Source organism: Neovison vison, chromosome 2 (genome assembly GCF_020171115.1).
Source record: "Neovison vison isolate M4711 chromosome 2, ASM_NN_V1, whole genome shotgun sequence".
Taxonomy (NCBI): Eukaryota; Metazoa; Chordata; class Mammalia; order Carnivora; family Mustelidae; genus Neogale; species Neogale vison.
Genome location: NC_058092.1, coordinates 16,429,019 through 16,446,516, shown reverse-complemented (window position 1 = coordinate 16,446,516; position 17,498 = coordinate 16,429,019). Strand labels below are relative to the sequence as shown.

Below are 17,498 nucleotides of genomic sequence, written 5' to 3'. Positions count from 1 at the left end.
TTTTATCCCTGATTACTCTGGTGGAAATGGTTTGATTAGGTAAGTATCCTGGATCAAAACTGGTTTAAGTCTGGGTGATCAGAATATAACTTAGTTTTGAAACCATCTTGCCTAGTACTTTTCTAAGACGGCCCTTTAGAGAACAAATATTAAAAAAAAAAAAAATTAAAGTTTGAGGCACACCTAGGTGGCTCAGTTGGTCAAGCATCTGCCTTCAGCTCAGGTCATGATCCCAGGGTCCTGGGATCGAGTCCCCTATCAGGCTCCTTGCTCAGAGGGGAGCCTGCTTCTCCCTCTGCCTGACACTCCCCTTGCTCTCTTTCTCTCTCTCTCTGACAAGTAATTCTTTTTTAAAAAATTTAAGTTTGAGGGGCACCTGGATGGCTCAGTGGGTTAAAGCCTCTGTCTTCGGCTCAGGTCATGATCTAAGGGTCCTGGGATCGAGCCCTGCATCGGGCTCTCTGCTCAGCGGGGAGCCTGCTTCCCCCCCACCCCTGCCTGCCTCTCTGCCTGCTTGTGATCTCTGTCTGTCAAACAAATAAATAAAATCTTTAAAAAAAAAAAAAATTTAAGTTTGAAAAAACTGAGACCCGGAAGTGTTTTGTGTTTTCATAGTTCTGCCCCATATGGTAAACTGATCTGGTATCCAGAGAACACTACATCAGCAAACAAATAAAACTCATGGTACTTACCTCCTCTTGTGCACCTTTAATTTCTGAACATTCTTCTAGTCTTTTTAAAACATCCTGGGTAACCAAGAGTGCATCAGAGAAGACACTTTCATTCTCTAGAAGAAAATTCAGCTGATGCTGTCTCCTCTCATACTCTGAGTACAAAACAAAACACACACACACAAAAGTCAGTGACTCATTACTTGAGATGATTTTTTTTAAAAGTTTAAGCTGACAACCTTTGGGTTATATGCGGCATTTATAACTGACACCTAGCTCATCAGTTGTGGATAACAGAAAACAATGGCCCTAACCAGCTGCCTTCTCTGTGCCATCCTCTTCCTGGTTAGAATAATGGGTCTGCATCAAAACTGGTCCATCAGGGGCGCTCAAGTGACTCCGTTGGTTAAGCGTCCGACTTGATCTCGGCGCAGGTTGTGATCTCTGAGTCGGGCTCTGCACTGGGTATGGAGACTTCTTGGGATTCTCTCTCTCCCTCTGCCCCTCCCCACTTCCTCTTTTTCTTTCTCTCTCTCTCAAAACAAAACCACCCCTGGCACATCGTTATTTCAGTATTGCCTTCTGCTTTGCGGCTTATCCTCTGACTTCCATCACTCAAAAACACAGACATTTTAGAAGAAGAAGAATGCCCCCGTGGGGTGCTTGGTGGGCTCAGCTGGGGGAGCGTACAACGCTTGATCTCAGGGTTATGGGTTCAAGCTCCATGTTGGGTATAGAGATGACTTTAAAAAAATAAAATCATTAAAAAAAAAAAAAAAAAAAAAAGAACCATCCCCCCAGAAGCAGTTTTGTTTCAGACTCTGTGTGGGATTCTGGTTTCCTATCTAGCAGTGGTTTTTGGTAAATTTATCACTGAAACAAAAAAATTCATAAAGAACACTGGATGTAGTAACCGACAATGGGAGGACAGATTACAAAAGAACTATTAAATGAAGGTTACCTGGCTCTGCGCTGGCCTCCTTTGCCTCTCTAAAGGCTTGTACAGCAGGGGAGGGGAAACAAACTTCAGACAGACGAGGAGTCTGCCCCGGGGTGTCTGTGTTCCCCTGCATCCCCTGGGCAGTGGAAGGCCCCGCACTCATCTCTCCGGCAACCATATCGACTGCGTCCTCGGCCTCGGCTTTCACACGGCCCCCTAGAGGGGCAGAAGCCTCCAGGGAGGGGCGAGGGTCTGCAGTGCCCTCAGAGGCAAGGACTTCTATGTCAGGCTTCTCCGGTTCTTTCCTGAATGCCTCTGAGGATGGTACGGAGCCATCCCTCACCACCTGACCCTGAACAGAGCAGTTCACAAGGCTGGTCAGAAGATTTTTACAGCTAACGGCCACATCGAACATCTGCAGGCTGTCGGCCAGAGAGATGATTTTGGAGAAGTTGTGCTTGCCCACGGGTAGTCTGCCAGTGTACATCATTTCTAACAAGAGGGCAAACTCCTCGGGGCTCACAACAGACGCGTCGATGGAGATGGTGTCTGTGTTGTCCAGCAGCGTTTTGAACAGGAGGCTGGCGGCGGCCAGGACCAGCTTGTGGGCCCGGAAGTAAATGGTGCCGATGGAAATGGTGCAGTCACAGAACTGCTGCTCCTTGCACAGAGTGTACAGCTGCTGCAGCAGCTGTCGGCTGTAGTTGGGCAGCTCCATGGCCTGCGCTCTGCCCTAGGACTTCTTCCGGACCCACTCCGTGAGGATCAGTGCGGTCTCCTAGAGAAACCCCCGAAGTGCCATGTTAGTACGTCACAAGCACACAGGGAGACCCTGAATGAAACAGTTGCACAAACAGGCAACTCACTCACACACTCGCCCCCTGCTGCTCCCCAGGAGGGGCGCTGCGCTAGGCACCCTATGTCAGTGACGCTGATGATGGCGGTCACGGGCTTAATGCCATCAAGGGGCTCATGCTTCGTGCTTCACCTGGACATTCCCACTGGAGCCTCACGGTGACTCAGTGGAAGCGATACCATCCCTCCCCCATTTCACAGATGCGACTGGAGCTTAGAGATACGGAGACAACCGGCCTGAGGCAAAGCAGCCCTTCGAGGAGTTAAATGACTTGTATCACCCACCTCTAAGCGATAGGTAATACACTGCTGGAGGTGTTCCTGCTTCCAGTGAATTCTCAGCCAACAGAAGACCTACAGCACAAGGTCCTCATCTCCACGTGACCTACCTGCAACCCTGCACACCGGTCTCACTCCCTCCCGCTTCAAACGCATGTTTCCTAGCTCCTGCTCTCTCTGGCTCTCCCGTGACCTCCCTAGCCATGCCTTCCCAGCATCCTTGGCTGAGCCCTCTGCATCACGGTGGCCTCCACAGTTTGGAATGCTCCAGGACTCAGTCATCTGCCCTTTCGTCTTCCGTCTCATCTGATTCCACACCCCTGAAATATCAACGAATGCTGACAGTTTGCAGGCTGACACCTTGAACTTGGACTTCTCCTCTGCAGTCCAGAGGCACACCTCCAGCTCCCTGCTTAGCATCTCCGATCGGAAAACTGATGGGTGGCTTAAACCTATATCCCAAACTCTCCTTCCATCTTCCTACTCCACAGCAATTTTGTTCAGACCAAAACCTGGAAGTCATTCTTGAGTCCCGTTCTTTTTCTTATACTCCTTATCCAATCCTTTATAAATCCTGGGGGGCTCTACCTTCAAAATATATTCAAAAGCCCAATCACTTCCTGCTGCCTCCACTGGCTCTGCTCTGGTCAGTCTAAGTCTCAGTCACCATGTATGTGGCCTTCTACAGCAAGCTCCTCTAACTGGTCTCCACACCCCGGTCCGGTTCTAGCACCACCCCTACGCCACCCTACCTTAGCCTGGTAGTCAGAGGGATCTTTTTAGCACATAGCCAGCGCCTGTCCCTTCTTTGCACAGACGCCTTCTTGGCTTCTGGTCTCAGAGTAAATGCAAAAGCCAAAGTTCTTCTAATGGCCTACACGCCCCTCACGACCTGGCTGGCACTAAGTCTTTAGGCCGCCTTCTCCCCTCACCCACTCTGCCCTACACACACTGCCTTCCTTACCGATCACAGAACAGCCTGTACATGCTTACTATGCGTCTCCGCACGTGTGCATGGCTCACTCTCCCTTCCAGCAGGTCTCTGCTCTAAGGCCACAGCATTACTGAGGGCTTCCCTGACCATGTCCTTTAAATAGCAGCCTCTTCTCCAACCTCAGAACATTCCATCCCTCTTACTCTATTTATCCGCACAGCATTATCACCTTCTGACATCTATTTTTACTTATTATCATGTATCTCCCTTCCGTGGAATGTAAGCTCCATTAGGGAAGGACCATTTAAAAATCATCTGCCCTCACACAAGTGTTGCTGATTAGTTGGTGGAATGAATAAATGAATGGGAGATCTGTGCCCAGAAACCCAGCTTAGGGAAAAGGGGTGTGAAGCAGTTAGAGTAAGGTCTGGAGGAGGAGCTGAGCTGCCTGAATAAATGTGGAGGCCCCGACGAGGTGAGGGGAGTGGGACAACAGGCGCTCAGAGCGGGAGCCTGCACGGCAGACAGACAACTATCCCCGTGGTGGGGAGGAAGGGGTGCCGGTGGGACTGCGAGGAATTCAGTGATCCTCGAACATAAGCAGGGGACAGGCAGTATCAGGAGCTAAATCTGGCAGACAGAGGTTGTGGCCACAGAGAGATACATGGGCCACGCTTAGGAGCTTGGATTTATTTGAAAGGCAACGAGGAGCCACTGAAGGGTTTTAAAGGCTTTAAGCAGGGAAGTCACATGGCCAGAGATGCATCTTAAATGGATCATCTAAGTGACATCAGCACAGAATTGAGGGGGATAATGCTGGAGACAGGCTCTGTTATTGCAGGAGTTCAGAGATAAATCAATGAGGACTCTGACCCAGAGAAATGGCAAGAGAAGAAAGAGAAAGGACGTCCGAAAATATTTAGAAAATGTAACTGTCATGATTTAAAGTCTGAGTGGATGTGAAGGAAGAAAAAGACAGCTCCTGGGCGCTGTTCTGGTGAGTGGGAGTGGATGCTGAGATGATCCAGATAACACAAGAGAACTGTCTTGGGAAGAAGACATGTAGTTCAGTTTTGGATTTGAAGATCTTATGATGATAGCCAAATTCTATCATCTTACTTGTGTAAAGAAAAGAAAATACACTGACAAAAAAAGCCAAATGTCAAAATAACACCGGTTGCCTCTGTTAGCAAGACTGTAGATGATCCCCTTTTCCTTCCACCACTATTTATTCATTTTCCCATATTTGAAGCTGCCGGATAAAAATAAAAATAGGGGTGCCTGGGCAGCTCAGTCGGTTGAGTGTCCACTTCTTGATTTTGGCTTGGGTCATGATCTCAGGGCGTTAGAATGGAGCCCCGTGTCTGGCTCCGCGTTCAGCAATGAATCTGCCTGTCCCTCCCACTCTACTCCTTCCCCTGCTCATGCTCACATTCTCTCCTTCTCTCTCCCATAAACAAACAAAATCTTTAAAAAAAATAAAAATATCTCCAAGTTCTGGTTTCTGGTCTGGCACATAAGCAGCTCAGGAAGTCACCATTCCATCCAGACAACAGTAAAAAGCTAAACAATGGAAAGATCAACGACTCTTCTTGGATCTGTCAGAGAACTGAGGTTGCAGGGCAAAACTGCTGTCCCCCAAACTGGAGAAAAAGGTAGATACAAAGAATCCTAACTTCTAAGAGCAGAAACCCACCAGCAGGTACAAGCATGGGAACTGGTACCAGAAAAGGAAAACTAAACTGAAATTGGCAAAACGCTGGAGGCTCAGGGTGCAAGAGTTTAAGTTAAAAACTCCAGAGGGACCAAGTCATAATTTTGTAAGTTTTACCTCTAGGCGCTCTAAGGGGTGGATATAGGAGAAAAATTCCATCCTGCTTCTGGAAGGGGGAGGGGAGAACCAATCATTTTGAAATATGCCAGAGTACTCTGTTCTTAACAAGGCCTAGCTTCAGGAGAAACTATTTTACCAGATTCCAACCTAACTAGAGGAAGGGAAATACCCTTCAGCCCACTTCTAGCCATCCTGCACCGCTTAAGTGGTGGGGGTGAAAGGGGATGAACAGAAAAGCATTGGTGAAGTTCATACTCCTGTGGTACAGGCTCACCAAGAGACTGAGACCTGATCATTGTTCTATAAAACACTTCCTCCCCACACCTTACTTTCCCATCACTATACACTTATTTACCACAATTCCTTTTATCTAGTACGTAATGTCTATCTTTGAAGAAAAAATATGAGATACACTAAAAGGCAAAAAACACGGTCTAAAGACACTGAATGAGTATCAGAACCATAGTCAGATACATCAGGAGTTACCAGATCAGGAATTTTTACAAACTGTGATTAATATGCTAAGGACATTAATGGAAAAGGTAGACAACATGCAAGGACAGATGAACAATGGAAGAGAGATGGAAATTTAAAAAGTGCAAAAAATGCTCTAAGTCAAAACCTAACAGAAATTATGAATGCCTTTGATGTGCTCATTAGTAGACTGGGAAAAGCTGAGGAAAGAATCTCTGAGTTTGAGGATATAATCAGAAGAGAATATCTGAGAACTGTGGGACAACTACAAAAGGTAAAATATCCATGCAAATGGGATATCTGATGGAGACGGAAGAGAAAGGAACAAAAGCAGTGTTTGAAGTAATAATGACGAGCATTTCCCCACATTGATGTCAGTCACCGAACCACAGGTCTTGGATGCTCAGAGAACACCAAGCACAACAAATTCCAAAGCATTACACTTAGGCATATCATATTCAAACTACAAAAAATGAAAGTTTACCAAAAAAATCTCAGAAGTCAGAGGAAAAAAAAAAACAAACACTTTACCTATAGAGGAGCAAAGTAAAGAATCACACCAGAAACCACGCAAGTAGGGAGAGGGTAGAATAAAATAACTGAAGTGTTGAGAAGGAAAAAAAAAAAAAAAAAAAAAGAAGAAGCCCAGTCAACCTAGAATTCTGTACCTTGCAAAATTAACCAAAAATACCCTTAACAAATTAAAAAAAAAGAAAAAAAAACAGAAATCATACAATCTTTGCTCTCAGACAAGAATGGACTTAAACTCAAAATCAATGACAGGGTGCCTGGATGGCTGAGTCGGTTAAGCATCTGACTTCGGCTCAAGTCATAACCTCAGGGTCCTGGCACTGAGCTGCCTGTTAAGCTCCGCACTCAGCAAGGAATCTGCTTATCCCTCTTCCTCTGCTCCTACTCCTGCTCGTGCTCTCTCTAAGTAAATAAAATCTTAAAAAAAAAAAAAAAGACAAGAAGATAGCTGGAAAATATGTGGAGGTTAATCACACATTTTTCTAAATAATACATAGGTCAAGGAAGAAATCTCAAGAGGAATTTAAAAATATTTAAAACTAGGGGATGCCTGGCTGGTTCAGTCAGTGGAGTATGAGACTCTTGATTTCAGGGTTATGAGTTTGAGCCCCATGTTGGATGTAGAAATTTAAAAATATATATGTTCTAAACTAAATAAAAATGTAAATACAACTTATCAAAATTTGTGGGATGGTGGTGCCTGGGTGGCTCAGCGGGTTAAAGCCTCTGCCTTTGGCTCAGGTCACGATCCCGAGGTCCTGAGATCAAGCCCTGCATCTGGCTCTCTGCTCAGGGGGAGCCTGCTCCCCCCGACCCACCTGCCTCTCTGCCTACTTGTGATTCCTGCCTGTCAAATAAATTTTTAAAAATTTATTATTTCAGACCAATCTGAAAAGACCTAAATCTATCAAAGAAATTTGAACAATTAATAACTTTCCAATAGTGGAAGCACCAGGACTGGATGGGTTCTCTGGTGAATTCTTCCAAACATTTAAGGAAGAAATTACACCAAGTATCTACACTCTCTTTCATTAGACAGAAGCAGAGAGGATACTTCTAACTCATTCTATGAAACCAAATTATACCACCACCAAAACCAAACAGACGTAAGAAGAAAAAAACAAAAAAACTACAGACCAACATCTCTCATCAACCAAGATAAAGAGACCTTCAACAAAATATTAGCAAATCAAATCCAACTATGTATACAAAGAATGATATACCATGACCAAGTGGGATCTACCCCAGGTATCCAAGGCTGGCTCAACATTTGAAAATCAATAAATGTAATCCATTACATCAACAGGCTAAAGAAAAATCACATTATCTTATTAACAGATGCAAAAAAAAAAAAAACACACTACACAAAATCCAAAAGGCATTTATTATTAAAAAAAAGAAACTCTCAGCAAACTAGGAATAGAGAGAAACTTCTTCAATTTGATAAAGAACAGCTACAAAAAAACTAACAGTTAATGTTACAGTTAGTAGAGAAAAGTTTGAAGCTTTCTTGCTAAAATCAGGAATAATGTAAGGATGTTCCTTCTTACCACAGCTTTGCAATATTATACTGGAAGTTCTAGCTAATTAATGAAACAAGAAAAGGAAATAAAACGTATATAGGTTGGGAAGAAAAGAATAAGACAGTCTTGTTCACAGATGATATGTTTGTCTATGTAGAAAATCCAAAAAATCCAAAAGAATCAACAACAAAAAAACCCTAATATGCAAAAAAAAAAAAAACCCCTAATATGCAATTACAGCAAGAATGCAGGATACGAGATAAATATACAAACATTAATCACTTTCCTACATATCAGCAATGAACTAGAACTTGAAATTAAAACATTACCATTTAAGGGAAGTCTGGGTGGTATCATTAAACATCCAACTCTTGGTTTCGACTCAGGTCATGATCTCAGGGTCATGAGACTGAGCCCCACACTGGGCTCTGGGCCGAGCGTGAAGTCTGCTTAAGATTTTTCTCTCCCTCTCCTCCTCCCCATCGCACCTCACACTTGCATGCTCTCGCTCTCACTCTCTAATAATCTTTTAAAAATTAGCATTTAATTAGCACCTAAAATTGAAATATAAAAAATATGTATGGATAAGTTTAACAAAATATGTACAAGAGCTATATGAGGAAAACTACCAAACTCTGATGAGCAATATCAAAGAAAAACCAAGTAAATGGTGAGACGTTCCTATCCTATTCATGGATAGGAAGACTCAGTACTGTCAAAATTTCAATTTTTCCCAACTTGATCTATAGCTTCGACACAATCCTAATCAAAATCCCAGCAAGTTACTGTGTGGACACAGAGAAACCCTTTCTAAAGTGTTTATGGAGAGGCGGTCAGCCAACTCAGTATGGAAGGAGAGTAACAAAGGTGGAGGACTAACACTATTCAACTTCAAGATTTACTATAAAGCTAGAGTAACCAAGACAACGTGGTATTGGTGAAAAAATAGATAAAAATTAGCTCCAAAAAACAGTCAACTAATCTTTGACAAAGAAGCAAAGACAATACAAAGCAGCAAAGATAGTACTTCAAGAAATGGCACTGGAACAACGGGACACCCACATGTAAAAGTATGAATCTAGACAAAGACCTTAAAACTTTCACAAATTTCACTCAAAATGGGTCACAGACCTAAATGTGAAACGTTAGATTATAAAATTAGAAAATAACATAGGAGAAAACCCAAATGAACTTGAGTACAGTGATGACTTTTTTTCAGTGTAACACCAAAGGCATGATCCTTAAATGAAATAACTGCTAAGTTAGATTCCATTAAAATTTTAAAAAACTTTTGTTCTGTGAAAGGTCATGTCAACAAAATGAGAAAACAAGCCACAGACTGGGATAAAATACTTGCAAAAGACACAGCTATTAAAAGACTACTATCCAAAATATACAGAGAATTCTGAAAACTCAACAATAAGAAAACAAACGATCTGATTAAAAAATGTGCCAAACCTTACCAGACATCTCACCAAAGAAGAGATACAGATAGCAAGTATAAAAAGCAAGTATAAAAAATGTGCAACACATGTCATAAGAGAATTGCAAATTAAAGCATCATATTACAATGGCCAAAATCCACAACACTGACAATACCAAATGCGGTGAGGATTTATAGTAACAGGATCTCCTATATATTGCTAATGAGAATGCAAAACGGTACAGCTGCTTTGGAAGACAGATTAGCAGTTTCTTATAAAACTAAACATATCCTTACCATATGCTCCAACAATTGTGCTCTTGATATTTGCCTAAATGAAATGTCTACATAAAAACATGCAGATATTTAGAGCAGCTCTACTAATAACTGCCAAAACTTGGAAGCAATCAAAATGTCTTTCAGTAGGTAAATGGATAAATAAACTGTGGTTCATTCAGATAATAGAATATTATTCTACACTAGAAAGAAATGAGCTAACAAGCCATAGAATGACATGGAGGAAACATAAGTGCATATTGTTCAGTGAAAGAAGCTAATCTGAAAAGGCTATAAAATGAATCCAACTATATGACATTCTAGAAAAGGCAAAACTATGGAGACAGTCAAAAGATCAGTGGTTGGGGGCGCCCGGGTGGCTCAATAGGTTAAGCGGCTGCCTTCGGCTCGGGTCATGATTCCGGGGTCCTGGGATCGAGCCCCGCATCAGGCTCTCAGCAGAGAGCCTGCTTCTCTCTCCCCCTCTCCCTGCCACTCTGCCCACTTGTGCGCTCTCTCTAGCTGTCAAATAAACACATAAAATATTAAAAAAAAAAAAAAAAAAAGATCAGTGGTTGTCAGTGGCTAAAGGAAGGCAGGGATAAACAGGTGAGGAACAGAGGATTTTTAGGGCAGTGAAATTATTCTTTATGACACCACAGTGGTAGATTGACGTGTTATACGTCGGTCAAAATCCACAGAATGTACAATACCAAAAGTGACCCTAATGAAAACAATGGACTTCGAGTAATAATGGTAAGTCAACATAGGTTCACTGACTGTAACAAACGTATCACTGTGGTGTGGGACAGTGGGGTGGGTGTGGAAAACCCTCTACTGTACTCTGTACTCACAATTTTTTGTAAACCTAAAACTGCTCTAAAAAATAGTTATTTATAAAACTTCATAAAATGAATGTAAAATTTTCAGTTCTAATCACCCAAAGCCCTATCTGTACCATGATATTTATTATTATGGAACATTCATGAATTCATGTAATATTTTTAGTTTACTCAGAGTATCTTTAAGAACATCTAGCCCTACTGTCTGAGTACAATTTGTCTTAATACCTGCATTATAACCACGCGTACTTTTTAAAAACAAATAACCCGCAGCCCAGGAGCTAGCCGACTGGCTCTACTAGTGGAAGGGGCAGGGGCAGGACCGCAATGCCTATCTCCTGGTATTGGTGGAAAACAAAACAAAACAGATGCTGTAAGATTTAAAACAGGCAAAAGTTGGGACTATTTTTTTTAAAAAAAAGATAATCCTTAAAATTTATAAATTAACTTATTTTAATAACTGAGGGGAAAAAACCAGAAGAACAAGAATTCAATGTGCAAATCATACAAACTATAAACTTCTCAACAGGCACTGAGGTTTTTCTAAAGAATGAATTGTATCAGCAGAATGTGATTTTTTTTTCCCCAAAGAGAAGCCATAGGCCTTATGAATTCAATAAAGCAAAACACTTCTCTGGACATACATCAGAACTTTTAAAATATTTTTATAATATGAAATGAAATAAATGATTGGGATTTTATTCTCAGGATGAACTTAAGATGTTTTTTGGTCATTTTTCTGGGGAAGTTATCTATGTCTTTCATCAGATTAAAAAAAAAAAGATCTAGCAATGATTCGGAGGTATTTTGAGCATTAACTACAGAAACTTGTGGTCAGAACTATTTCATATTTTTGTTAATAAATAAATTAGATGGGGCGGGGGACACCTGGGTGGCTCACATAAGAGGCTGCCTTCGGCTCAGGTCATGATCCCAGGTCTTGGGATGGAGCCCCACATCAAGCCAGGCATTGAGCTGAGCCCCCTGCTCAGCAGGGAGTACTCCCTTGGCCCCTCCCCCTGGTTCACGCTTGTGGGCTCTCTCTCTCGCTCTCTGAAATAAATAAATACAACCTTAAAGAAAAATAAATTAGATGGGAAAATAATTGAATAACTATAGCAGAATAAGCAACTGAGCAAGGTTCAAAAAAACTGAACTAAATTATGTGGCTTACCAAAACACAGATATTAAAAACATGGTTATAAACTTGCAATAAAGGGAGAAAAGAGATACAGGTAAGGCAGAAGATGTTCAAGGATAATCAAGGGCTACTTATGAATGTAAGTTGGCAATGTTGAAAGTTGAAATTTTACTAAGATTAATAGGAATACTAATTGAAAAGCAAACTTTTGGCAAAATGGCATGTCAAGCTGATGTAAATGGACCTTTTCTCCCACTTCATGCAGAAATGCTGGATAAAACATTTAAAAAATGCTTTTAAAATATATAGTCAAGCTTTAAAAAAAAAAAAAAAAAAAGGAAATCCTCAGGCACCTAAAATGAAAGAGACATCAAAATCAAAACTGGAACATTAAGTGGGTATTGAGACCATGGAGGCCCACAGGGGTTTCAAACTCCAATACAGTCCCTAGGTTTGGAGGAGAAAGCATTAATCCTCACATGGATACTAGAAATACAGCTTCAGGCAGGTAGAAGGTGGGCAAGTTGAAACTGAGACCCTTGCACAAAGCCCAGAGCCTCAAATACCTATCCTTCCTTGATATGCAGTCTAAAAAACCCTGCTCACTGGCTCAGGAAAGCACCCACAGGAAATCTAAAATGCAGGCCTATGATATAGAGAGGCACGTGTAGGTATGCAAATTCGTATCATACAGGAATCCTAAGCTGAGAAATTAATATAAAAACTGGTCTTTGACATGCAGCAGAAAAAAACCAGAGTACTTCCACAACCCAAGGCACAAGGACTCACATAGTGAAGAAGAAAAACATAGAACAGAGCTCACTATTACAAACCATATGAGGAAGACACAAACATGAAAAGTAAACCGATACTGGCTAACAGTAGAAAATGTCAGAAGGTGTCTTTGAAGCAGGGAAGGGAAACTTCTTAATGCCCCAAATGCCAAAAAAAAAGGGGGGTAATGATGAATCTGACTGCAATGATAATAAAGGTTTCTATCAAAGACATGAGTAACAGACAATGGACAAAGGGTAAATTCAGGAGATAATATGTAATTTTCAGGAGATAATTATGTAAGTTTTAAAGACAATGCAGAATTAATACCTAGAAGATTTAAGAAATTTCTGCAAATCTAGAGAAAAAAATTAAAATCCAAGGGGGAAAAGGAGCAAATGATGTAACCAGGCAATTCAGAGATGGAAAAGCTTATTTTTAATTAATCAACAAGTAGTAATAGTAGTTGTTATAATAGCAGTAATCCGGGCACCTGGGTGACTCAGTGGGTTAAGCATCTGCCTTTGACTCAGGTCATGATCCCTGGGTCCTTTGATCAAGCCCATATCAAGCTCCCTGTTCAGTGGGGAATCTGCTTCTCCTTCTCTCTCTCTGCCTAGCTCATGTTCTCTCTCTCTCAAATTATTAAATAAAGTCTTAAAAAAAATTAATAGCCACTAGCAATTATCTGATGATTATTATATTCAGGAAATGTTTATTATATTCAGGAATATGCTTTACATGTACTAATTCATTTTGTCCTCTCAACAATCTGATGAGGCAGATGTTGTAATTATTCCCTTTTACTGATGAAGAGACTAAGGCCCAGGAGGTTGAGTAATTTCTCCAAGATCTCACAGTAACACAGTAGAACTTGAGTTTGAATCTAGGGCACCATTGGTGGGTATATAAATAATACAGCTGTTCTGAAAAACATTCTGCTAACATTTAGTGAAAATTTCTGTGTGTGTATATATATATATGTCTTATAACCCAGTGATCATATTCCTCCACACCTATCCTAGAAAAATTCTTACATGGGTCCCTAAGGAAGCATGGACAGAAAGATCACTGGGGCACTGTTTTTGGTAGATCAGAGGCAATTTAAATGACCCTCACTAAAAGAGTGTAAGTAAAGGTTCAGGAGGTATACTATGGAAAATAGTGCATTAGAAAGAAGGAACAACTAGCTAGCTACCAGGACAGAAACACGGATAGATACCCAGTACTGAGGGAAAAAGTTAACAATCACAGTCAGCTCTAGAGCGTAACAGCATTTCTACAAGTTAAAAACATACCATCAAAACAATACCATATACTTGAAAAAGCCACATGTGTAGCCAAAGATATTTCATCAAATATATTAGAGTGGGTGCCTACAGTGTGGGAGGGGAATGAGAAAAGGTATTGGAGGTGAGAAAGAAAAACAGAATCAGACAAGGGGAGACTTGCTCAGTCAGAGAATGCTAGTGTCACAGATGAGGGGGCTCCCCGCACCACCCCCAGAAGGCAAAAAGTACAACTGAAATGTCACATGAGCAGATAAGAACCACAAGAAGGAAAGTCATTAAATGCAGGAGAACAAACAGCAGCCCCAAGATTTGAAAACCATAAAAGCAAACAGAATATAATTTAAAATGCTGTAAATTGAGGTGCCTGGGTGGCTCAGAGGGTTAAAGCCTCTGCCTTCAGCTCAGGTCATGATCTCAGGGTCCTGGGATAAGCCCCACATCGGGCTTTCTGCTCAGCAGGGAGCCTGCTTCCTCCTCTCTCTCTGCCTGCCTCTCCACCTACTTGTGATCTCTGTCAAATAAATAAATAAAATCCTTAAAAAAATAAAAATAAAAATAAAATGCTGTAAATTAATTGTATTTCATTTTAATAAACAGGCAAAATGAAGGAAGTCAGAATCAAAGAACAAGATAATACGGAAAAAGGATAGTCAGATGTGAAAAAGAACTTCCGGCTATAAAAAATTAAGTCACTGACATTAGCCCATTGATAAATTAAATAGATGAGATACAGCTAAAGAAAAAATTTGTGATTAAGAAGAGAAGTCTGAGGAAATTATTCAGAAAGTAGCAGAGTTTATAAAAACAGAAATATGAAAGGGAAGTTAAAGGACACAGAAGACAGAATGAGAAGGTGTTCCAGATGAAATAATGGAAAACGTGTATGAGAAGCAATTTGAAGATATAATTACTGAGAATGTTCTAGAATTAAAGGCAAACACAAGTCTTCAGAAGAAAACTTCAAAATATCAACAACATGGAGAAAAAGAAGTTGTAAGGAGACCAAGGGAAAAGACTTTACTTACAAAAGAATGACAACTAGACTGACACACACTGTCTATTTAATAACAATAGATGCCAGAAGAAAATGCAGTAACAGCTGTTGAATATTAAGGAAAATAACAATCAAGAATCGATATCCAGACTAAAACAAAATTATCTTTAAACAAACAGACAGACTGTCACAGGAAGACTTACTTTAAGAAGAAAACTGAACCGGGGGGGTGGGTGGATAGAACATAGGAAGATTCTAATAGCAAGTGGAAAGCAAAGAAACTGCTAAAAAAATCCACTGGAAAAGTTAAAATCAGAAAGATTGATAACATCAATGCTGGTGAGGATGTGGAATGACTCGAACTCCCATACACTGCTGGCAGATGTATAAAACAGTACAACTATACAGGAGAGCTGGGTGGAGGTTTCTTTTAACATGGAATAAACTGCTAATAAATGCAACAACATGGAAAACCTAAAAGCTATTATGTTAAGTCAAAGAAACCAGGCAGAAAAAGTACACACATAGGACTCAACTTACAGGAAAAGAAAATACAGGTAAAACTCATCTGAAAAAATCAGATAGTAGTGTGGAGGTTGTTGGGATGCTGTAGGGAGGGGAAATGAATGGAAAGAGACACAAAAGAACTTCCTGGGGAATGGACATGTTCTACATTTTTTTGGTGGGGGGGTGGTGTTTTTTTTTTTAAGATTTTATTTATTTGAGAGATAGAGATCACAAGTAGACAGAGAGGCAAGGCAGAGAGAGAGGGAGAAGCAGACTCCCTGCTGAGCAGAGAGACCCATGTGGGGCTTGATCCCAGGACGCTAAGATCATGATCTGAGCCAAAGGCAAAGACTTAACCCACTGAGCCACCCACGTGCCCCTGAAGAGTAGATATCTGTCAAAACTCTTCAAATATAATATGTAAGCTCAGTTGTTAATTATAACTCAACATAAAAGAAATTAAGAAATGTGTTGGTATACTCAAAATGCACTGGCTGTTTAAAAATGGGTACTGGAAGGAGAGGTTAAAAACAATACAGAATAATGATAACTACAGTAGCTAGCACTTACTGAGAGCTTATTATGTGCCAAGCACTGTTCTAAATGCTCTGCATATATTAACTCACTTAATCCTTGCAACAACTCCATGGAGAAGGTACTCTTATTATCCACATTTTACAGATTAAAAAAACTGTCGCACAACAAGGTAACATAACTTACCTAGGGTAACACAAATGTGTGGCAGAGCTGGGGTCCAAACTCCGGCAGCCAGGCTCTAAAGCCTGTATTTGTAGAAATCCAATGCCTCTGAAATTAACAATCAACAACATGGAAGATGAGAGGAGACCAGAGTCAGGGTGTCCCAAGAGTTGAGAGGATGACAAAAACAATGACTGACTTTAGTCCTTAGCCTCAATGAAGTATGTTAACACACTTGTAGGGGAACAGAAGCAAGATAAGTATTGCAAACGCAGGTACAAAAGAAAAGAAAGAAAATGTGATTAATACAAAAGCAAGTGAGAAAAGGAAAAAAGAAAGGCAAAAGAAAATTGCATTAAATAGAAAGCAACTGAAGAAGGCAGAAGTAAGTCCAAATGTATTTACAGTCATAATAAACAGACTGGACTTTCTTGCTAAAAGGCAAGGAGAGCTGGGACCCCTGGGTGGCACAGTCAGTTAAGTGTCTGACTCTTAGTTTCAGCTCAGGTCGCAGGATCTCAGAGTCATGATTATGATCAAGCCCTGTGTCAGGCTTTGTGTTCAGCTCGCGCACACATGCGCACACACACGCTCTCTCCCTCTCTCAAATAAATAAATCAATCTTTAAAAGGCAGAGAGGTTCTCTGATTGGGTTTTTAAAAAGCCAACTATCTGTTACTTACAAGAGAATTAGTGAGTGGGCGAGTTTACACTGAAAGCGGTACCCAGCGCATAGAAACTACTACATGTGATAGTTATTACTAGAGACTATGAATCATCCTCACTAAATAGTTTTGCAACCAGCCATCTGACTTGACAGCTGAAGTTTCTATCTGTAAATAAACAATTAAACTATACAATCTTTGTAGACTACTTTCAGGTACAGAACACTGTTATTAAATAAATCGAATATATAATCAAAAGGAATACACTGGTGATTTGGGGGCTACTGAAATGTACTATAGAGGCTAAACTATACTTTGCCAATCTCACAACTGAAATGTTAGAGCTTCTAACATACCTTCCTGTTTCCCCCAGTGCCCTCTGTAGGGAAGTTAAACTGAGGAGAGAGAACTTAGCACCGGATATAACATTGTCAAAGTGTAGCTTTCAGAGCTAGAACATGCGTGTTGGAATCTCTAAGTGAAGTCCTGTCGATGCTTGTATAGAGGCAACCTAAATTATGTTACTAAGCACTTACTGAAATTGCTAGGCTTGGGAAAATTGTCAGAGGTCCCAAGGGAAGAACATTTAAGCAAAAAAGAACACCAGAAAGATGGATGTTCCTCAAAGGAACAATACTAAAGCCTCAAGAAAAGACTATACTGATGTAGACTAAAGATACTTAGAAAGAAAAAACTTAATTGGCTGAACCAAGTGCTGCATAATGACCCAACACACAAATGGGGATTCAACACAAAGTGGAAACTAGGCCAGCCTTCTAAAAGGAGCACAAAGAATATTTATTTATTTATTCATTTACATTTTTATTCTGTCTACTTCCAAAAA

At 40.8% G+C, this 17,498-nt stretch overlaps 1 protein-coding gene across 6 annotated transcripts in view; it reads right to left on the bottom strand.

Annotated features, from left to right (window-relative positions):
• ZBTB40 (zinc finger and BTB domain containing 40) overlaps window positions 1–17,498 on the bottom strand; it is a 72,864-nt gene that overhangs the window by 35,188 nt on the left and 20,178 nt on the right. For 4 of the 6 annotated variants that reach the window (XM_044237393.1, XM_044237397.1, XM_044237398.1 and 1 more), the window contains exons 2-4: window positions 16,011–16,097; window positions 1,633–2,389; window positions 693–826 (exon numbers count right to left, since the gene is read on the bottom strand). In XM_044237393.1, the coding sequence (XP_044093328.1) occupies window positions 693–826; window positions 1,633–2,329 (831 nt within the window). In that variant the 5' untranslated portion in view covers window positions 2,330–2,389; window positions 16,011–16,097. Of the gene's footprint in view, window positions 1–692; window positions 827–1,632; window positions 2,390–16,010; window positions 16,098–16,394; window positions 16,411–17,498 lie in introns of those variants that run through there. The other 2 variants (XM_044237395.1, XM_044237396.1) reach the window with 2 other exon arrangements.